The following is a 23,945-nucleotide window of genomic DNA, read 5'->3' on the forward strand; positions in this document are numbered from 1 at the left end:
CACACACACACACACACACACACACACACACACACGCATACACTCAAAACTCGGACTGGCCGCACCGCGGCTGCTCCAATCCTTGCAAAAGGCGAGCGAGCGCCCTCAGGACCGCGGCGCTCAACCCCGCTCAGTCTCTGCGCCCGACACGGCGCTAGTCCCCGTGCCCAGCGCGGCAACTTCGGCCGGGTGTTCCCGAAAATAAAGCGGGGAGGGAGGGTACAGACAGATCCGAAAACACCCCGGCCGCACACGCCACGACTTCAGCTCTTTCTTGGGGTCCGAGTGGAGACTGCGCCGGCAGCGCCCTGCGCTGGTGAGGTCCGCGCCGCTGCCGGGGAAGAGCCCACCTGCCGGTCCGGAATCGACCGGCGCAAAAAGTGGGGCTGGTCGCTGTCCTGCTCAGGCAGCGTCCGGGCTCAGGGCGCCCTCGCCCAGCTCGTTGGGAGTTCAACCTTCCTCTCTGCCGCCGGCCCTGCGCGCCGCAGAGGGAGCCCCCAGGACGCAGCAGCGGACGCGGACCTCGCTATGGCTGGGGCTCGCAGACTGCTCCATCTATGGCTGGGCTGCTTGTGCGTGAGCCTGGCGCACGGACAGAGACTCAAGCAGCATTTCCCGGAGCTCCGCGAGCCCGTGCCAGGCGACCGTACGGCAGGTGGTGGCCCAGACCCCCTCCCGCAGCCGCTCGACAAGGTGTCAGAGCACATGCTGCGGCTCTACGACAGGTACAGAGGCGGCGGCAGAGCCGAGGCGGCGCGGACACCGGGGTCCTCGGAACGGGGTTCGCCCCCTCTGCTCCCCCAGCCCCTGAGCGAGGGCAACACGGTTCGCAGCTTTCGAGCCGCAGCAGCAGGTGAGTGCCCGAGGCGCCCCCTTTCCGCGCTCCCGCCCCAGGTGTCTCCCGGGACCCCCACGGCTTCCTCGTCTGCCCTGTGTTACCTAGAGACCTTCCCTCGCCCTCCAGCTGCCCTCCGAGCCCCTCGGTCCTGTCACACCCCGCATCCCGCCTGTGAGTCAGCCCAATGGTAGAGTCCGAATTGAGAGGGAGAAGTGGAGAGAAGGGCGCTGAGCCCTGGAGGGAGTCGGCTGGAGGAAGTGCGTGAAAGAAGGGAAGGGGCTGCCCCCCACCCCGCCCACAGGGTCCTCCTGCCCTGGGTGTCTGGAGCTTCTCTGGGGTATCTTGTGCTGATGTTTCTTAAGTCGGTCAGTGGAAATTCCCTTGGACTGGGCTTTAGCCATGTTTACCTAGAGGCAGATGTCATTTTATGCCAATCCCGGGGGCACCAGAGAGAAAAGTCACACCTGAACTAGATGCCTTCCCTTGGGCTTTTAGACAGTCGTTTCTCCAGACCTTGCACCTCCTCTTAACTCGCGTCCTCTGTGTTACTATATTTGACACTTTCTACTTGATAGTCCCGTGGTGGCAAACACACAAACTAAACCAGGTGCTTGGGTGTTTCGATTATTTAAAACCCATCTGGGCAAATAGGGGCTGTACCACCCACCCTGGGAGGAGCTGGAAGGGAGGGGAGCAGCCGTGGATGTAAACACCTCTTGGAATCCGCCGATGAAAATCTGCTCATCCCGTTTTTCAACACACAGATCACTGCGGACTGAAATTCATGGCTTAACAAGGTTTCTCCTGGCCCCTGCGGTGAAGCGAATAACTTATGCTAACAGCCTGCCTCCCTTGTGCTAACAGCTTGAGGGAAAGTTTCCTGGACACTAACTCGGTTTATGTGCTTTGAGGATGCACCAGGCTTTTTTGTTCACTACATTCATGATAAAGGGACCTGTCTTCAGTGAACCGTTGAAAAATAGCCAAGAACTTCAAGTAAGGAGGCCGTGCCTCACACTCTATCAATTCTGTCAGAATCACTAGAAAGAAATCTCCCAAAGCTTTGATATGTAGGACTCCTGGAAAAGAGGAACACAAAAGCATCCATCAAGGAAAGCCCTAGGTTGACACTGTAAATATACTCTAGAGCTCATAGGCATGATGACATTTACAATAAACGTGAATTATGCTTTCTAATGCAGGAGTCTTCAGCTATAGTCTGAGCTGAACCAGATTTCACTTTCTTCTTAAAACCACGAGCATGATCTATAAGGAGCTGGCCTTTGCTACGGAAACAGAAACCTGCTCTGGTTCATCCACACTGTGTCAGCCACTTGAGAAGGCTGTCCTGACAGCTGACCACACCAGTGAATGCCCTGTTTACTTTAGTGCAACTCCAAGGGCAGAGCTCAATGAAGAAGTAGTGTGGGAGAAACAAGGGTAGTTGGGTGGGCAAGGCAGGTGGCAATAATGAAGATACTGGAATCATTCTTATCTTGATATTCATTTTCTTGGTACTATTCCCAGGGAGTAGCTGAGGTACCCAAAAGGTGAACAGCATTTTTTGGTATCGGCAAGTTTCATTTTAGTATGAATCACGAGGTTTGGAGGTAGCATGTGAGTTTGTTTCATTCACAACTATTGTATAGTGTTTTTGTATGTTTGTTTTAGACTGAGGGAACCATGAGTGGGAGATGGATAAGGATTTGAATAACTCAGCCCCCTTTACTTTTGGGGTCCAACTCACTCCATGCATTATAATTTCAGAGTGTCCCTTATCAGCCTCTCTGTAGTCTTATACCATCAAATGATAAACTCTGATACAGAGGCCAGAAGTTCCCTTGAAATGATGAATTGCAGCTTGAAGCATATATACAAGGCTGCATGCCCTGATAAGAAAAGTAATTCCTTTAACATCCTAGAGACTGTCTTAATGACTTATTCATCAAATGTAGACACTGGTTTTTGTGGAAGCTGAAGTGTCCTGTTACTACATTGGAGACTTCTGGAGAGACTGTTCGCCTTGGACCTCTTCCAAGAGTGTTTAGTTACTAACACACTAGAAGGACCTTATTATGAGGCAGTTCTGGCTTTAATAAGGCAGGGCTCCAGGAAGGTGCTAAGGCTTTCGTGTGTGTCTCTCTCCTTTATCCATAACAGCATTTCTGTAACATCCTTCAGCTTGTGACATACATTCTGATGCAGGCGAAAGATGCTGTCTGCATTAATAAATTAGATATGTTTTCTAGTCCGTAGTGTTTAAGTTTCACAATGTATGGGCTTCTCCGTACCAAGGATGTTACAGATTTTAATGGAAGGTCAGGTGTGTGCTGTATCTATGGAGTGGCTGCTGTTCTGGCAGACTTTCCCAGTGCTTATTCAGGCTGAGTTATAGCCTTAGAGCCCTATTTGCTCCTTGGAACATACCTGATTAAAATTATTTATTGTTCTAAACCTAGAATATCTTTGGTTGAAATTTAGCTGCTGTGGTCTCCCTCTGATTACTTTCTACTTAAACCATTACTTGATGGTGGGTGGCATTCATCCTAAATACACTTTCTGCTAACCCTTTTCTCCTCCCTCAATGGTGTGCAGTTGGTGTGCCAAAACCGTAAGTTTGGAGAACTCATAAGTCTTTTTGTGATGTGTAAGGGTTTACATAAAGATACGTTTTATCTTTCCCTTTGTAAAAGGTAATTTACAAAATTATTGATGACAGAGAAGTTCGGCTTTAGAAAAACACACCGTCTTAAAGGAAGACAAGAGGGATATGAAATCAGCTTTTATTTTAATCTTAGTTTAAGTTGTCCTTGGCTTCTATGTAATAAAAAAAGAGTATTTTACATGAGGTTTTCTCCTGGCTTGGTCCTTTAAGATACATACTTTGTGTTCATTAGTTTCTCATCATTTCCATAGTCACTTAATCTTATTTTTCTTAATCATAAATTTAACCTCTTTAGGGAAAGCAATTAAAGCACAGATGTTCTTATCAGGAAACTATCATTATTTTAATTTATGACATGTAACTACAAAAATGGTTGCATTTCAGTGGATTTATGTCACCTTAAAAAAAAAAATCACACAGACTTCAGAGACAAAAAGAAAAGAAAATTGAGGAAAGTCAGACTCAAAAGTGAATATTTTCCTTCAGTGAGAAAGGGAAGAGTCTTTCCTACTGTAACCAAAAGTCTTTAAAAATGAAGAATTATAAAGTGACATGTTTCTGAAGTGTAAGTCTAAAATATAAGGCTTTAGGAAAGATATAATTAAGGGCTAAACAATCATTCCAATAGGAGCCAGTCCTGTAAAATGCATGGGCCAGTGGGAAAGCATCATTTTTGATGGATTTGATGGCAAGGGGATGTAACAACTTTATTAAAACACAGTTACCTTGAAATTCCTGGCACCTAGAAACTAGGCTTGAAATTAAAGAGTACTTAGATTATCTGATGTTTTTATTCCAAGAACAATAGTACATCTGGAGAGGGGGACCTGGATGTGCAGCTGCTTTGAATTACACACTACTTTGAATACATGATAGCCCTTAATGAAGTTTTTACTGTAATAGACAAGACAGCTTTACAATCTCTGACATTTAAAAATCCATAAAACCATGAATTCTTGATTATCTATGCTAATGGAAAAGAGAAAGAGAATGTATTACATAGAAAATAATTTAAATTTAGCTTTTTAGTATAGTTAGACACACTCAAAGAGACCAAAAGACCATGAGGGTCAATGAAAAACATTGCCTAAGCAGATAATTCACTAGAGGAATATTTGTACATTAAAAATATATACATAATTCAGAATATATTAAAAGGGTTACAGACATTTTATCTAAGCAGTGGAAATTTATAAGCACTTGATTGACCCAGTTCAGATTTTTCTAAAAATTAAATAGAGATGTGGATGTCAAACCTGCTCTTAAGCATTTTGGGATTATACAATTTTGTATTTGGAAGAGGCTTTAAAGAAAGCAAGTCCAACCCCTTACTTAAATGGAAGAAGAAATGGGCATCATGATGTATTTGCCAGACAGTTTTTCGAACATACTGAGCTCATCTCAAAACCTATGATTTCTAATCATCTTATTTTCTAGGAGAAAATTTTTTAGAAGAGGGTCTTTAAAAGATGTTAACAGGTGTTACATATAATTGCATTCCCTGGTCAAATAAGTTTGGGAAAAATGATCAGTTTGCTTTGGGACCTTTCAGGTCCTTTAAATGCTAGTGGACCCTCTTAAGAGTGGATCACTTTCTCCCCAAGAGAGCATTTTAGAGAATTATGGTTCTAAGATATCTATTTGGGTAAACATTGGTTCAGAGCCTTCCTAATTTCTCAAGAAAGAAGATATGCAAAATTCAAGTGAATATTATGACTGAAAACTGTCTCATTTCTCATTTGTTTATTCAGGATGTTTACTTACATTGTTAGTTTTTGGACTTGAGTCCAGTTGGCATTGTACAGTTGGCCCTCCACATCCCTGGTTACCAAGGATCCAACTACAGATTGAAAATATTTGAGTGGAAAAATTTCAGAAATTTCCCAAAGGCAAAACTTGATTTTGTTGAATTATAAATACTCTAGAGATGGTTTAAAGTATACGGGAGGATGTGGTAGGTTGTATGCAGATACTATGTATGCCATTTTATATAAGGGACTTAAACATCTGTGGATTTTGGTATCTGTGGGGGTCCTGCAACCAGTTCCCTGCGAATACCAAGGGCCGACTCTACCATCTTCCTGATTAAATATCTTAAACTTCTCTGAATGTAATTTTAGAGTTTCTGTCATTAAATTTGATTTTGCCTGTTTCCCTATGAATTCTCCTTCATTGTTTTCTTCTATAGGATTAATATTTATTATTTTACATCCAATCTGGTATTATTCTTTTAAAAGAAAAGCTACTTTATTTGTGGAAAAATTCACTAGAGGTCATGCACATCACTTCTTTAATGTTTTACCACAATTAATCCTTGGTTATAGATACCTATCAAATCTCTTATATAATCCCAATTTGTTTGCTGTATTTATTAGATATAATAAAGCTCATACCTATCAAAAAGCCTAGTGAAAATTATTGAGCAACTTTGCATATACTTTGTGTTTGTTATTCAGGATTTTTGTGCTCCTACGTCAGAACTTTTCTCCTAAAATTTTAATGGTTTTCTCATATATCCAATGTGTATACCCTAGTAATCAGTATCTTAATAACTTTATTTCAGTGGTATGGTGGAAAGAAGCTTGGCATCACAAAGAATCTCTATTTGAACTTTCCTACGCCAAGTTTCAATTCAGAGTGAATTTTTAGGTTTATGTTACGAACACATGAAAATAGAATTTTGTAATGGAAACACTGACATAGTATTAATCAAGTGACACAAGTATACCAGGATAATATCTACTTTGGACCATAGTAAACCATGACAGTATGACCGAAGAGCCCTCATCTATGGAATATATTTAAAAATCCATTAACATTGCTAGTCTATTCATATGTTAGTAGTGGCTGTGTCCTAGAATATTTTCAGGGATGATATTATTAAAGGCACGGATGTCTCTTTTTTCATCTGAAACATCGGCATGTAAGTCATAAAGCCAATTGACCATGGGGTTTTATTGACTCCTTCAATGATCTACCTTCCTTTACGACCCATCATTTCTTGGCAATAGAACCACAGTAAATGCAGTGCCTTGATTTTATTTGGGCACACTGTAAATAAAAGTGTTTGGACAAACTGATCCTACTGTATTACCAACTTCAGTATGTTCTTCCTTTATTGAGTGAGTAAATATTAAATATTCCTATTAAATATTATAGTAAGTGTTAAATATTCCTTTTACAAAATAATTGCATCCAATAGCTTTAGAAATGAAAGCTTCTTTGCCCAGTCCTCTGATTTTACAATTAAAACTATTGAGGCCCAACATGATCTTCTTTGCTTTTCCTTCAAAGAAAATTTTAATTTAATTGCATGGTATTAATCTAAAGACTGTTTGAGTTGAGTATAATTGCTGCACTTAGGCATGGGCTAAGATAAATGGTTTTCAAGAAGAGAATAAATTCCTAGAGTTTCAGTTTTTCTATTTCCTGAGGCTAAGCATTAAGAGATCTAAATGCTAATCTTGGCTGAATTGCTAATTAATAAAGTTATCTAATATTGCTAGGCTTAGTTTTGCCATCTATCAAATGGCTTAAGTCACACCTACTGTGCTAGTCTCACAGAAAGATGGTGCAACTTAATTGAAAAAAATTGAGTGTGAAAATGCATTAAAAGTTTGGAAGCCCTATATAAATGAGGTATTCTTAATATTTGGAGATACTGTTTCTCTCTAGCTTCCCACAAAACCTTAAACCTACGTGAAACATTAATAATTGCAATTGTTTGTAGCACAAAGGATATATTTGGGTAGAAACGTAAATACGAACCGGTAGTAGTCCTCTTGTAATACAATCTATGCTATGCCAAACCTACATTCGAGAAATTACCATTTCTGTCCTAACCTTGGTGGCTGCATGCAGCAGAGTTGCACCTTTTTATAGTGATTTCTTGAAGTTAGTTTTTCTCAAAGTATGGTCCCTGGATTGGCAGCAGCAACATCACCCAGGAATTGTTAGAAATTCTCCAGCCCACCCAAACCATCTGAATCATACTCTGAGCTTGGGGCACAGAAATCTCTGTTTTCACAGGCCATCAAGGTGATTCTGATGCATGTTTGAGACACTCTGTTCTAAGCTCACGTCTCTGGAGTTTTGAGTATCTTTTAACCAGCGTCTGAAATCTAGGATTGATTAACGTTCTAGTTCTGGTCTCATCTGGCCCTTTTAGTGGCCCTTTCCCCCAGACAAATGGTTTATTAACTTATGTAAGGGTAACTTTCTTTCACTTTGGAAGGTATATTAATGTCTTTATGACAGTTTTACCCTGGGGAGGACTTCAAAAGTAAGTTGATAAAGACGTCTTACCCTTCTTTCACAGCTGCAGAGAGTTTGGGGCCTGATAGGATTGCTAGAAAGAGGATGATGGGGCAGGGGCCAAGTCTCTGGAGGGCAAAGGGCATATCTCATTTCATGCTTGTATTCTGAAGGCCTGGCATAGTTTGCCACACAGTAGGCACTCAGTAAATATTTCAGTTGACCTGAATTAGATGTTCAGAGGACTAGATAAGAAAAAATAGTAGAAAAACTATTTGCCAGGGAAAGGATCCTTTAAAAATAAGATTGCCATGAAAGAATTTTCCATGAGGCACTTTACAAAATATACGTTGAATGGCAAAACTATCCTATTTTATATACCACTGTTCTTGTAATGCTTCTTTTCTGATGAACTGAAACTCCAACAGTACTTATCCCCAAGAAGGCCTTTTGCTGACTTGAAAGTTTTTTCACTTGAAAGCTTTTTCACTTTAGTGTGAAGTAGGAAACACTTTAGAATCTGGTAAGTTTATACCGTTGCTCATTCAACAAATTTGACAAGTATTTTTCAGGATATCAATGCTCCAGACTGTGCAAAGAACTAGGAGTTCAAAACTTTATCCAGACATGGGTCTACCCTCCGAGAGCTCACAGTCTAGGAATGCCCTCGGGTGGAGGCTAAGAGCAGATAAACTGATTAGTGAACATTTTGCTGTTCTAGAAAAACATACATTATACCATCTTTGGCCATGTTTTACTTTGGACATAGAGAACGGTTGTTTTGAGATCCCATAAAAGTCAGTTATTTGACTGGAACACTGCAAGAAAAACCACATTCTGACTTTGTGTTCTATTTAGACTCTCCATCTCACCTTTGCCCGGAAACCGAAGGTGGCATAGAGGAACTGCAGCCTTGACTCCATAATCTACAGCAAATATTCAGCCAGTGACCATGGGCGTATATGGTCCTGTCCTAGGCACCCCTGCATTTCTAGCAGCTGTGCTTTGTTTGGAGAAAGAGGTGGAAAAAAAAGAGTTGTTCTTAGTTACATATTTTCTGTATGACTAAAATGTTTTCCCTGCTTCCTGGGGATTTAACAAATCATCAAGATTTCATTTAGTCTATTTGTTTTAAAATCAGACTTTACATAGAAAGCTTTCCATTGTATATTCTATTTCCCTTTGAAAACGTTCTGTGTGGGCCAGCACGAAGGTGACCTTCCACTCACCACTCCCTGGGCACTGCCTCAGCTGCTCCCTGAGAGGAATTGAACTGTCGCAATAGTACAGCCGGTCCCAAGTCACAGTTTCCTTACTGAGCCCTTGGTTTCATGAGGTGCAGGTGCTTTCTTTTCAGATGAAAACAGAAATAGATCTTGTACCTTTATCTAATAACCAAACTCCTAAAAAAGTCCATATGGGTAGTACAAGACCTGGGTTCCTCTCCAAAATCAATGCTCACCAGCTGGCTGCCTTTATGGGCCTTCATTTTTACATTTCTACAATGAATAGGTTGGACTAAATCTGTTTATTCACAAAAGAAGCACTTATTGAGCACCGCTTAAGAGTTAAGCCCCACGCTCGGGACTGAAGAGTCTGATGTAATTACTACAGAGCCTTGTCTTTACGGAATTTATGGTCTTAGGAAGGAATAACAATATAATGAAAATAGTAATAGAGGAGGGGTCTGAACCGAAGGAGTGGGTTGTCGTGACAAGCTTGCCTCTGCTTTGCCTTAAAAATAGAATCTGGATAATAATCAAGGAGAACTACGTTGGGTAAAAGCATTTCAGGGAGAAATGGCAGCAGCGGCAAAGTCCTAACAGATGTGCAAAGGAAAGTATGGCTTGTTCTGAAACTCACCTGACTTCTAAACCCCTTTCCAATTCACAGGTATTATGACTCTAGAAAATTCAGAATAAGATTATCATGCCAATGGCACATCCTAACTAGACCACAGTAGACGTATTCTCAGCAAGGAAAAATCCAAGCTTGTGCTAGTGCCAGCAAACAGTAAGAAAACAGCACCACCTATTGGTAGTTATATTTTGGCATCAAAAACATTTCCTTAGGAAGAGCTGGAAATATAGCCTATCGTAGTTCCTTGCAAGGGATCTGAGAGGTTATCTAGTTCACTTTTCACACCTTCCCTACCGTAAAGAGATCCTCCTGTAATAGTCTTGAATTATGACCATCTCTCTTCTGTCTGCCTGGTCCCACAGGGGTCTCACCCTCAGGCTAGACACTTAGAAAGTCATTACGTTGACCTTGATTCTGGTTCCATTCAGCTATCACGTTTAGACTTAATTCTCATCTTTGACACTGACAAGAAAAACCCTGATCTCTCTGCAGCCCCTCAAATATTTGCAAACAATTCTCACGTCACCGATTAACCTTTTTTTCTTCTTCTTCCAGAGCAGGTGTTCTCTATTTAACTCAAATTTGTAAGAAATAACTTTAAGACCAACATCTTGGTTACTTTCCTAGTTGCTCTCTTTTATATCAATAAGCTAGTTAAAATAAGAGCACCCAGAATTAAGCATGCAACTCTAGATAGAATTGGATTGGCATGGCACAGTTACGTTCTCTAATACCTGAAGACTACCAACAGCCTAAAAATACATAAACTATTGTTTTGTAACCTGATAACATCTGCCATTGCTTTTTAATATTATTATTATATGTTTGTTCTTATTAACCAGAAAGTATACCTCCGTTTCCGGATGCATCGATTCCAAATAGGTAAGTATCGGAATATTTCAGAAGAATAGAAAAAGTGAACACGAAAGTATTTTCCATTCACTGATATTTCAACATAGATATCTTCTTCACAGATAAGTCTGCTACTCATGGGGAAGAGAGAGAAGGCTACTGCAAAACTCCTGTTGTTAAGTATACGAGAAGATACTTTTTTGAAAAGATAAATTAATATAAAATCTAAAAAAGCATGAGAGTAATTGAACAGATATTATTACCACATATTTCAACTTGCAGGGAGGTATTTATCTTATCTTATATACTCTACTGCACTCATCTACTCGACTCCATGCAGCTCTCTCACTACTCTTTTTGTCCATTTATAAAGACTAAGTACTTGACTTGTTTTAGGGAAAAGAGCATTGACTTGCACGGAAATGAAATGCTTAAAGTCAGGGAAGGCAAAAATAAAGTATGGGTTCAAGGAATGTTTTGTGGAATTGTTGAGACTTCTAGCTCACTGTTTTAAAAGACATGGGGAGGAGGGAGATCTAGGACAGGCAGAGGTAATGCATCTCCTCATCTGGGTGGAAATAGCAAAGGCATCGAGTGCTAGGTATCATACAACACCTTTAGTTAGGAGCTAAATGTGAATTGGCCATTCCTTTTCTGAATTTCGGCAGTTTAGGTGTCTGTAAGGACTTCGAATAACTACGTTAATCTGGGATATTTTTATAAGTTCCCATTAAACATTGGAAATATTGCTTATGCAAAATCTTCCAGATGTCCAACACTGCTTGTGACTAGAATGTGCTGCTTTTATCTCCTCCCCAACACTCCCTTTTCCTCTCTTTTTTTTTTAATTGAAGTATAGTTGATTTACAATGCCATGTTAGTCTCAGGTATACAGCAAAGTGATTCAGTTATACACATATATATATTCTTTTTCAGATTCTTTTACCTTATAGGTTATTGCAAAATATTGAGTATAGTTCCCTGTGCAGTAGCTCCTTGTTTGTTATCTATTTTATATATAGTAGTGTATATCTGTTAATCCCAACCTCCTAATCTATCCCTCCCCACCTTCCCCTTTGGTAACCATAAGTTTGTTTTCTATGTCTGTGGGTCCATTGCTATTTTGTATATAAGCGCATTTATATCGGTTTTTTTTTTTTTTAGATTCCAAATGTAAGCGATATCATATGATATTTGCCTTTCTCTCCTCATTCTTAAAAGTCTGGTTAAAGGTTGCATCTTCCCCATATGTCCCTCTTCCCCATACATGGGGAAAGTTCATTGCTCCCTCTGTGCTCCAAAAGCATAGTTAACACCTTTGACGGAAAGTAGCATCATCACGGCGTAGCTACCTGCATACTGATCTTTTCCCCTTGTCCTGGTGTGGACAGCAGTGGCAATTGGGCAGTGGACCCAGCCAAGGGTCCAGCACCTAATAGGTGTTCAATTCATATTTGTTAAAGTAAAACATTTGTTTTGCTTTAGTTCCTGTTCTTTGTTGGTTGTAGTGGTTGTATATGTGTAATACACAAATAACACAATTGAAGCTATGTGTGTAATTGCTTTGCCATAAAGCACTGTTGCTCAACTGCCCATTTAACTCTATTTTAGAGCAGTTTGTTGGTCTTAGACTTTTGATTGCAGATTGAACTGATTAGCTACAGCTGGAGGGAAAATTTAAGAGTATTCACCAAAATTATCTTAATATAATGTCCTTAATAAAGGAAGGTGTGTTGCATTCCAAGAAAATAATCTTTTGCTCAACTTATGTTTTGGTTTGCATATTCATGTTTAGCAAATTCCTAATTCTTCACCGCCTTTGTAAAACAATGCTTTTTTTCTTTCCTTTTGGACTATATGACCACAAAAATGGTGGTCATTCCACTGTCCAAGAGAAATTTACTTTGAACCACAGATGTGAGCCACATATGTAATTTAAAAATTTTAGTAGCCACATTAAAAAACATGAGAAGTGAAAGGAGAAATTAATTTCAATAATATATTACATTTTAAATGTTCTGCACCCACACCAACAAGCAATTCTTGAACACCAGCAAGGGGTCTGAGAATTCAACTGAATTCTGCCACCATCTACCCGAAGACAGCATCAAATTCCCTAGGTAAAGGGCTCAGTCCCACAAGACTGTCCTCCACTTCAGATGCCAGTCCCAAACCCAGGTTGTTTCCTGTGCTTCTGACCAAACTAGCTACAGATTGGAGTTTCCCACAACATCCTCCTTGGGTTTGGTTAATTTGCTAGAGTGGCTCACAGAACTCAGAAAACCCATTTACTCACTAGATTACCAGTTTAGTATAAAAAGATATAACTCAGGAACAGCCAGATAAAAGAGATGCAGAGGGCAAGGTAGGGGAAAGGGCTTGGAGATTCCATGCCCTCTCTAGGCACTCCACTCTCCCCAATCTCCATTTTGTTCACCAACCCAGAAGCTCTCCAAACCTTGTTTTTTAAAATTTTTATGGAGGCTTTGTTACCAAGTCCAAGTTCGCTCTGCTCACCACAGGACAGGACAAAATATTGGATTGGAAAGCCAAGAAAATGGCAGACTAGTGTCTCTGAAAAACTATCTTATCAGGGTTTGGATGCCCCTTTCTTTTATAGCACAGAGAGGGGGAGGAGATAAGGAAGTAAAGTAAAAAGGTCATAAGTTTTGGAAATATCCCCTGGAATGGCCAGCCTCGGGGAGGGGGTGTGTTAATTTCTTCTTTCTTGCAGCCATCCTCAGGTGGACAGGGTCCGGATGCTTCCCTGAACAAAGGCACTTTGGTTTAACATTCAGGCAGAGGGGCAGGGTTCCCCGAGGCAGGCCATTATGTATAGACAGTATCCTTTTGGTGAACAAAAGCAGCGGAAAGCAAAGGTTAAAGTAAAAGAAACAGATCCAGTATGTAGTCACATTTGGCTCTTCCCTGTTACAGCTTCCTTATGTAGGCATGGCTGATTAAATCATTGGCCATTGGTGATTAATTCAACCCTCAGCCCCTCTCCCCACCCCAGAGGTGGGGATTAGAGCTGAAAGTGCAAATCCCCAATCACAGGGTTGGTTCCCAGGCAGCCAGACCCCATTCTTAGGTGACCTCCAAAAGTCACCTCATTAACATAACAAAGGACACCTACCGGCTCTCAGCACTTAGGAAATTCCTAGAGTTTTTGGAGTTCTAGACCAGAAACGGAGACGAAGACCAAATATGTATTTCTTATTATAAATCACAGTATCACAACATTTAACCCAGTGTATCCAAATATTATGATTTCAACACGTAATCAATATAAAATATATTAATGTGATATTTTATACTAAGGCTTCAAAATACAGTGTGTATTTTACACTTACGGCACATCTCAATTCAAACTTAAGTGATTAGTTGCTATCATAGTGGACATTGCAGGTCTAGTTAGCTAACATTCATTGAGTTTTTCCTAAGGGCTATGTGCATTACCTGCATTCTTTCAATTGATTCTCACAACAACTCTGCCGTTGATACTATTGGGTTCATTTTACAGGTGAGCAAACTGAGACTTGAAGAGTTTAGGTAATTTGCCTGAGTACAGCTATTGGGTGTGGTGGAGCTGAGGCAGGGCCATAGGGCTTTGACTTCAAACGAAGGCACTGAATTAAAATTAAAGCCATCAGAAGAGGCAGTATAGCGAGTTCTGTGACATTTATGAGACGATACTGAAGATTAGACACAAGGTGAAGGCTGGTTAACAGCAGGGCACAAGGTGTCTGGAAACATGTGTGAAAGAAGGAAATATTTTGAAGCAAAATGTAGGCAAAAGGAGTAGGAGTGGTTTCCCCACTAAGACACCATCACCCACATCCCTCGGAGTTCATTTCTTCCCTGCCAGTGTGTTCCTTTGGCAACCATCTGATTGCCACATACTTAGAACAGAGTGACTTCTCTTTCCTTCCATTTAAAACTTCCATCTGGGTAAAAGTACACGCTCTTTGAATGTATGAATTAAAAGTATGAATTAAAGCTAGAGTCTGAACAAGCCTGATGCCATGGCTTTGTTATAAAAGTCTGTAAAATATTATCCTGGTGTCATGGATTATACAAACATTCACAAATGGCAGTTTACTCCTTTTCCCTCACACAATGTTAGAAATGAGTAAAATATGTTTCCCACTGCACTTCCCTTATAAATGGGGACTCAATGAACTCATTTTAAGTTTCCAGATCTTTATAAAAATGTTTTGTTTTTACTAAAATATGTTTTTGATCAAGAGCATAATTTCACGATTGCGTGTATGTTTCTGAAACAAATATGTATATGAAACAAGTGTATGGAGGAGGGCCCAGGCTCTGGTGACCGATCCCAGGACAGAGGATTCTTGAGCCTAAGCTCAGCCTTACCATTAGGTCATTAGATGATCTCAAGGACAGGAACCAATTTCTGCCCTTACTAATCAATCGCCCATTCTGTTACTCTCTCTCATTTCTGCATCTGAAGACTTGGAAATACAAATTGCCCAGTTTCGATAATTCTGTCGCACTCTACAGAAGCAATTCAACTCTTATATTCATGTAATTACATAAACTTTAGACAAGCTCCACAACAGCACTAATTCTTCATGACACTTTTGACTGTGTGACTCATTTTTCAGATGTTATCTGAAGATGGAGCTATATGGTCTTCCTTACCCGCCCTCGTCCTGCACCCTTAACTTTGTGAGGAAGATAGAAGAAGGGGTAATCCCTGTATTATGGTTAACACCAGTACGAACAACAATAATAATTTATACTTAAGAAACACTTACTGGACCCTTTATGAACTGATTTACACACATCTCATTTAATTCTGATGACAGGAGTATTATTCCATTTAATGAATGAGAGCACTAGTTACGTAGTTAATAAGTGGCTGAGTTACATAGTTACATAGTTAATAAGTGGCTGAGCCAGGATTTGAATCAAAGTGAATTTCCTTCCACCAATGCTTGTAACCAGTAGGCTAGATGCTGCTTCAGATAAGATGCTATCATGACACTGTGCCAAAATTCTAGGAATAGTTCTTGGCAGTCTTATAATTAAAAGCCAGAACTCCCAGCTCTCATACCACTATGTTTACAAGTGTGTTTCAGTAAAGGAAAGAGAAAATTAGTAAAAATGGCTGACCCTTGCCTTAATCTTCATCCAGTTGATAAAATTACTCCTTTTGTTTAATTGTGGTGAAAATTACATCATTTAAGTATAGCTATTTTTAAGTGAACAACTCAGGGGCATTTGGTACCTTCACAGTGTTATGCAACCACCAGGTTTATCTAGTTCCAAAATATTTCTATAATCCCAAAGTAAAACCCCTACCCATCAAGCAATTTCTCCACATTCAGCCCCTGGCAAACACTGGTCTGCATTCTGTCTCTACGGATTTACCTGTTCTGGATATTTCACGTAAATGGAATCGTACAACATGGGACATTTTGTGTCTGACTTCTTTCGTTTAGCACAATGTTCTCAAGGTTCGTCCACATTGTAGTATTATCAGTCCCTCATTCCTTTTTATGGCTGAATAATGTTCCATTATATGACTATACAACATTTATTTATCCATTTACCCCCTGATGGACATTGAGTTGTTTCTACCTTTTGGCTATTGTGAAGAGTAGTGCTGCTATAAACGCGCATGTACGTGTACTTGTTTGAACACCTGTTTTCAATTCTTTTGGGTTTATACCTGGGGTAGAATTGCAGGGTCATGTGATATTTCTATGTTTAACTTTGAGGAATTGTCAAACTGTTTTCCACAGCAGCTGAACTATTTTACATTATAGCCAGCAATGTAAAAGTGCTCCAATTTCTCCACATCCTCACTAACACTTGTTATCTTGTTTTTCTTATTATAGCCAGTCTAGTATATGTCAAATGGTACCTCATTTTGGTTTTGATTTACATTTTACTGATGACTAATGATGTTGAGTATCTCTTCATGTGCTTGTTGGCTATTTGTATATCTTCTTTGGAGAAATGTCTATTTGATTCCTTTGTTCATTTTTTATTGGTTTGTTTGTCTTTTTGTTTTGAGTTGTAAGGGCTATTTTTATATTCTGGGTCCTAGATTTTATCATATATATGATTTGAAAATATTTTCTCCATTCTGTAGGTTGTACAGACTTTCTTGATAATGTCTTTTTTTTTTTCTTTTTTTTTGTGGTATGCGGGCCTCTCACTGCTGTGGCCTCTCCCGTTGCGGAGCACAGGCTCCAGACACGCAGGCTTAGCGGCCATGGCTCACGGGCCCCGCCGCGCCATGGCCTGTGGGATCTTCCCGGACCGGGGCACGAACCCGTGTCCCCTGCATCGGCAGGCAGACTCTCAACTGCACCACCAGGGAAGCCCGATAATGTCTTTTGATGCACATAATTTTAAGTTTTGATGAAGTCCAGTTTATCTATTTTATGGATTTATCTACTTTTTTGATTTATATGTTATTTTCTTTTCTTACTTGCACTTTGGGTGTCATATATAAAAATCCACTGTCAAATCCAAAGCCATGAAGATTTTACCCCTATGTTTTCTTCTAAGAATTTTATGATTTTAGTGCTTATATTTAGGTCATTCGTTCATTTTGAGTTAATTTTTGTATATGATGTGAGGTAGGGGTCACGTTTACTCCTGTTTACTTTCTTTCTTTTTTTTTTTTTCTTCCTAGGAACCCTTGAAAATGAGAAACTGCATATTTTTAACCTGACTTCTCTAACCAAGTCTGAAAACATTTTATCTGCCACACTGTATTTCTATATTGGAGAGCTAATAAATATCAGCCTGAGTTGTCCTGTGTCCCAAGGATGCTCACATCATTCCCAAAGGAAACACATTCACATTGAGCTCTCTACGTGGATCCTCAAATCCACCGGAAACCAAAGTCAACTCCTGGGTCATCTTTCAGTAGATGGAGCGAAACTTCATCGAGATTTTGTTTCCTGGCTGTCTAAAGACATCACTCAACTTTTGAGGAAAGCCAAGGAGAATGAGGAGTCCCTCATAGGATTTAACATTACTTCCAAAGGCCACCAGCTGCCAAAGAAGATAACACCCTTTCCTGAGCCTTATATCTTGGTGTATGCCAATGATATTGCGATTTCTGAGCCCGAGAGTGTGGTATCAAGCTTGCAAGGACACCGGAATTTCCCCACTGGAGCTGTGCCCAAACTGGATAGCCATATCAGGGCTGCCCTTTCTACTGAACGGAGGAAGAAGCGCTCTGCTGGGGTCCTGCTGCCTCTGCAGAACAATGAGCTTCCTGGGGCAGAATATCAGTATAAGGAGGATGGGGTATGGGAGGAGAGAAAACCTTACAAGACTCTTCAGACTCAGCGCCCTGAAAAGAGTAAGAACAAAAAGAAACAGAGAAAGGGACCTCACCAGAAGAGCCAGACGCTCCAGTTTGATGAACAGACCCTGAAGAAGGCAAGAAGAAAGCAATGGATTGAACCTCGCAATTGTGCCAGGCGGTACCTTAAAGTGGACTTTGCAGATATTGGCTGGAGTGAATGGATTATCTCCCCCAAGTCCTTTGATGCCTATTATTGCTCCGGAGCATGCCAGTTCCCCATGCCAAAGGTAGCCGTTGTTCTTTGTCCTGTCCTTCCTATTTCCACAGAGTAGAAAGGCACATGTTGAGTGTGTGTTTCCATTTACAAAATCCATCTGGACCTTTATTCTTGCATTCTAAAGTGTAATAGGTAACATGGTTATGCTTGGTTTTTCTTTAATGGTTGTTAAAGTAATATGAAGTCAATATTGGTATGAAAAAAGATATGAGAAAAAAATGTATGTGTAAAACATGTTTTTTGCATTGTTTCCAAACACAGTGCATATTCAGCTACCTGGTCACATGTGAATCTGTGCCGGTCCACAACAAGCAAGCCCCAAATGGTAGAAGGCTGATCTCTGAGGGGGTATTCAGGGAATGAGTGAATGTCATGAGAGCAAAAGGAAGGACTAATTGGACTGATGCCCTGATGCAGAACATTTTTTGATAGTCTCTTGTGCAATGAATTGTCATCATGGGGCTTAGGACCAGGGTTGGGCTAGGAAAACTCACCTCATGAAATCCACCAGATGCTTATATCATTTGCTTCTCTGATAAATATCAGAACAGGAGTCAGAATAGGGAACAATGACTCTGTAGACTTCTAAGACCCGTTTCAACCAGTCAGAGCTTACCTGTGCCTCTTCCAAAATCAATGGACTGAACTTCATCCTATCAGTACTCAGAATCCTGACAGATATATTCTCAGAAGCCTTCCCAACCCCACCTCCATCTTGCACAGCAAGTCCAAGTGACTGTTCTCTTTGAATTTAGAGTTAATAAAACATATTTGTACCCCTTTGCCTTCCATTAAGCTTATTGCTGCACTTTCATTCTTAGCTTGTAACAATTTGGATTATACAATGAAAAGTGTTCCTAGAAATAGAATTCAGAGGAAGAATAAGAGTGTTTTTTTGTTTTGTTTTTGTTTGTTTGTTGCAAAACTTGAAGTGAATCAACTTCTGCTATTGTATGTTGATGGAGGGAAAAAACTCTTTGCCTCAAAAAGTGACCAACTTCTGCTTACAGATCTTTAAAGCAGCTTGTTCATGTTACAGGCCTGTGATCATTGGGATGTTAAGGGCAACACACCCATAAAGCAAAGGGCCGACTGAACAAGACCAGGTCAGCCTCAGGGCCAGGACCTTGACCGAAATCCCATTTTCCTATTACAATGTCTCAGGAGGATGAGCTTTCTACATTTTCTAGACCTTGTGAATTCCATGTTTTGTCAACACAAACACAAAGTAAGCATTATATACATTTATAATGACATAAACTGCCTTATCTTGTCTAAATATTTATAAAGGACATTTTACTGATCAAACGAAACTTGGTCAAACTGCGATAGCATTTAAAACACACAACAAGGATGCCAAATATAACAGGCAGTGATGAATCTTTATTTTACAGTGTGGCTTGCTTTGTGGCATTGAGAGGCAGAAATGGATTCAAACTGTCTCTAAACCTGGGATGACTGATTTTAAGTGGGTCTCTGAGTCTTCCAAATAATCCCTCTCACTCTCATAAACTGTGGTTTCTTCTAGGTAGCCTGGGGAAGGAGTTTCCCTCTTTCTTCTTGACTCCAGATTTTAGGACCCAGGGAGCCATGATAATGGGGAGATACTTAGTCAGTTGGCTTACCTGGCCTGGTCTCCACATTACCCCAGTTTGCCTCTCCCATTTCCTGTCGGCTCCTCTTGCTTTTCCTGTTCAAAAACCTTGCTTCCGTAGATCTTCATCGTGGCTCTCAGTGATCTAAATAATAATTCAAAAACTTATGAGGGTTAAGTTAAGAATAGAAGAGATAAGTTTAAGGAAAGAAGTGTGGTAGTGCAACAGAATGATTAAATGTGCATGCTCGACCATAGCTGGGTTTCTTAACCTTAAGATGCCTGCAATTTGCCTCAGGATCTTGTTAATCTGTAGGTTCTGATCCAGTGGTTCTGAGGGTCGAGCCTAATATTCTGCATATCTCACAAGCCCCTAGATGTTGCTGATACTACTGGTCCACACATCGTACTTTGAGTCGTCAAATCCTTTTGCCTTAAAACTTGGTTCCACCTCTTACCAGCTTTGTGTTTTTTTGTGGGTTTTTTTTGGCTGGGGGGGAGTTACTCAAACTTTCTGTATGTTAGGTTTCTCATCTTTGAAAGAGGTACCACAGTAAATAAAAAGATCGTAGTGTCTACATAATGAAAACAGTGGGAAAATGAGATCATAGAGCACCTTGTGCTTAGTAGGCACTCAACAAATTTTTGCCATTGACATGATTATTCGTGGCCATTGTTTATTATTATTGTTGTATTAACGGCCAATGGACTGAGGAGAATAGAAAATCAAATGTAGGGGACTGAAGAAAAACCACTTAGGAAAAGGGATCAAAAGAATAAAAGACGTAAGACAAGAAAAAGTTTTGTACATGTTTCTTACCCCTTTTTAAACATCACAAAGCTTCAAACTGGATTCTCCCTTCAGTCCAACAGTCCATAACCTCTTTGGAGGGTAAGAGAACCAGGAGGGCATTGGTTGCAGCACTGAACTCATGATAATAGTTGTCAAAACTTGAGATGGCATCAGAACTGCAAGGAGAGTTAACAGGGATAAGGGTGTTTTCTCTCTGAGTTGGAGATGTCCTTCTGCCAAGTTGAGAGTAGAAGTTTGGCTGTGATGTGGAGTTCTCAGTCTCTCATCACGTTGTGTGGATCTGCTTTTCAAGCTTTTTAGTGATTCCCTTTAAGTGTTCCAGGCTTTGTGTCTTTCAAATGGTACAGTCACCTAAAGGATGGGAAGCGTGAAGCAGTGTGAAGCTGTGACATCAGGGGTACCTAATCAGTGTTGCTGTTATCAGCAGTGTCCAGCATGGTAAGCAGAGTAAACTATTTAAATAAAAATATAGTCTGAGCAACAGAGGAAAACAAGGTCTCTGACCAGATCAGTACAAACACATGTGGAATAAGTGAGGTGCCAAAGAACTTTCAGACTGTAGATATACATTTTGCCCCAGAGAAAATTTCTCCCAGGCCAGACTCCTCTGCTGGCCCTCCTTCCTTCTGGCCTCCTGAGTGAGAGCCTGCTCTCTAGAGCGGGTTCTTTGTCTGCAAAAGTTGACAACCTGTCTGTAATTCAGAACAGCTGTGTTCTGCCTTTCCCAAATTCCAGGCTTTGCCCTTTCACTGATTCCAATTAGATAGTTTCTGGGCTATCACACCCATGTGGGCTGGAAGAGTGTGGAGCAAAACCCCATGGCCTGAGTCAGGAATGAAGGCTTGGAGCTGATGACATACTCTCCCCTGCTAACGCATTTGTAATCAAATTCAACTCGAGGACATCATCCACAGCTTGGCAGGTGCGGGCCTGACCACTGCAGATTTCATTCACAGACACGGCAGCTTGAATTTTTCTGATTTCTAGCCCCTACAGCCAATCTGTCCTCCCAGGGAGAGAGACCCCTGGCGTTCTGCCATGAGATGAGAAATACCCATGTAGCTTTAGCCAAGCCGTATGCTTTTGCCTCCCCTCACCACCATAAAAGAGATGGAAAACAGAGATTTCAGATGAAAATGATTGAGCCATTGTTGCTGACAGAGGTCCAAGGGAACCAGCAAGGATTGGAGGAGTGAAGGACTTTTTTCATGGAATGGTGCTAAGGCTGGGAATAGCAAAGACACAGAATTAGGGAGCAAGGAAGCTAAACACTTTGAACCAAGCATCCTATATAAAGAAGAAATTCACATGGATGAGGTCAAAATGATGTGCCCTCAATTAATTTCCTGAGGTTTCCAGTTCCAATCTCTGATCATGAAGATGAACTCTAAAAATCCTAAATCTTGATGTACCGAGTTACCTAAGCAAAAGAAAAAAAAAAAAATGACCTAAACAGATGTCAATGTCATGTTTCACCTTCAATAAAAAGGGAGACTGGGGAGAAAAACAACACAGGTTTGCATTTGCCATCACTAGGTTTCTTAAGCTACGTAAAGAGGGTCCTGAGAAATGTAATCGGAGCTCAAAAACAAACAAAAATGATAAACTGGCAAATGCTCCACACTAGCAAATGACCGCATGGATCTTTTGTGCATGATATAATTATTCCTGGTCACGGCAGCTTGATCAGAGAACTTCACAGTGAGAAAAAAGGGGACAACTCCCTCTAAAACTGAGAGGTTGCTGATAAGACACACCAGCAGGGAATCAAGGGCTTGTACCTGGATTCCAGTGAGCCCACCAGAGACAGCTCATAGTTCCTGAATCTATCATTTGTGAGTTAGAGCTTAAAAAAAAAAAAAAAAAATGACAGGAATTTTCCTAGGGAACACCCATGAATATTTTCCATATCTACGCCAGGTCATTTGCTCAGAACCTTTCATTTTTGTTGATGGGAATTATTTCCACAGAAATAGGTACAGTGGAGGGTATGTTATTATTTATAAGTATTTCATCCATTTGGCAAGTATTAATTCAGTGCCTAGAAAACCTGCTCTGCTTCAGGCACTGAGGACCAGCCATGCACAGCAGGATTTATGGATCAAGTCCTCGTCTACTTAAATAGATCTACTTTATATGAAAATTAAATAGTATAGGAGTCAGTAAAACATTAACAATAACAGAATATCATCATAAAATCTATGGCTTTTAAAAAATCCTTTGGGGCATTATCATATGCTGTTTGGATGATTGAATCTTAAAAATAAATTAATAGAGAAAAGTGTAGCTGCAAAAGTTTTCTTTAGAAATCACCAATACTAATGAAATAGCCAACAGTGGCCATTGAGCCCCGTTGTACAATATGGATTGCAGTTTGTCAGTTACACAGATAGTATTGTTGCCACAGGGCACATGATATGCAAAATAGAGCAACATAGACTTCTTATCCTTAAGGAGAGAGAACACCTTTCTTTGCAATGCTACTTAATTGTAAGTTAACTACTCTTCTTAACATACACTTAAAACCTCTAGGAAGAAAGAGTAAATAAGGCAGCTGGCCATCATCAGACTAATTTTAAAATAATTTATGCCTGTTAGCAATAATGTTGAAGTCTAATGTACGGAAAATTTTTTTCACTAAGATTGAAAGATGAGATGAGACAAATCAGATTTGCCCTTTTTCTGCCCCCCTCCCCCATCCTATTTTTTTTTACACTGTGCCAGCTTTCTGTATTATTTGCTTCTTCCTTGGCTTGTATATACTCTTAACCTTTTAACTTGTTGCAGTTTCCCATACTGGGAGTTTTAGGTGTGTAAAATTAGAATACCAATTAATTCACTGGGGGTAGAGGTGCCTGTGAAACATGGCTCAAAATCTTGACATTAGAAAACCAGAGTTTTGGCCTAAATCCCACACCTGAATTGACACAGGATCCCTGGCAAGTTACCAAATTCCTGTTTTTAAATTTGTTTGAAACAAAACTGGTTTCATCTGCTTAAAAGAGACATTGGGGAGAACTAATGTTGAAAATTGTGGCACCGCTCATGAAGAAGTTCTTACCACTCTGGCAATACCTAAGCATTCTGGGCTTGGAAGAGTGACCAGTCTTCAATGCTTAGCAGAGCTGGATGATACTCTCTAGATAAACCACACGTCTCCCGTGGACGTTAATGATCCCATTTGGCATTTCTGGGGAACAGCTTTTACCCAGGTTTCTTTGGTCAAACTTCTGACAGCCATGGGATAACCTCAGGCCCTCTAGATTATTCCCTGAGGATATACCCCAGGCTTAGAAGACGCTACAACCTTTAAGTCTGAACCCATTGAGCAACAGTGACCCCCAGTGGCCAATTGTGTAATCACCATCAATTCATCCTGGTGGTAATCATTAAACAAAGAATAACAAAGTATAAATTTGTTTATACATTTGCAAAATGTATTTGTATTTTGTATATGTATTTTGTATATGTATTTGTATATAAATTTGCAAAAC

General features: G+C 40.4%; 1 protein-coding gene across 1 annotated transcript in view; it reads left to right on the forward strand.

Moving 5' to 3' along the window:
• Positions 1–12: 12 nt before the first annotated feature.
• BMP3 (bone morphogenetic protein 3) overlaps positions 13–23,945 on the forward strand; it is a 28,342-nt gene continuing 4,409 nt past the window's right edge. The window contains exons 1-2 of the mRNA XM_027087617.1: positions 13–853; positions 17,143–18,053. Of these exons, the coding sequence (XP_026943418.1) occupies positions 529–853; positions 17,143–18,053 (1,236 nt within the window). The 5' untranslated portion in view covers positions 13–528. The remainder of the gene's footprint in view (positions 854–17,142; positions 18,054–23,945) is intronic.

The sequence above is a fragment of the Aethalodelphis obliquidens genome, unplaced genomic scaffold (genome assembly GCF_003676395.1).
Source record: "Aethalodelphis obliquidens isolate GAN/ISIS:26980383/991018 unplaced genomic scaffold, ASM367639v1 scaffold59, whole genome shotgun sequence".
In the NCBI taxonomy this organism is placed as follows: domain Eukaryota; kingdom Metazoa; phylum Chordata; class Mammalia; order Artiodactyla; family Delphinidae; genus Aethalodelphis; species Aethalodelphis obliquidens.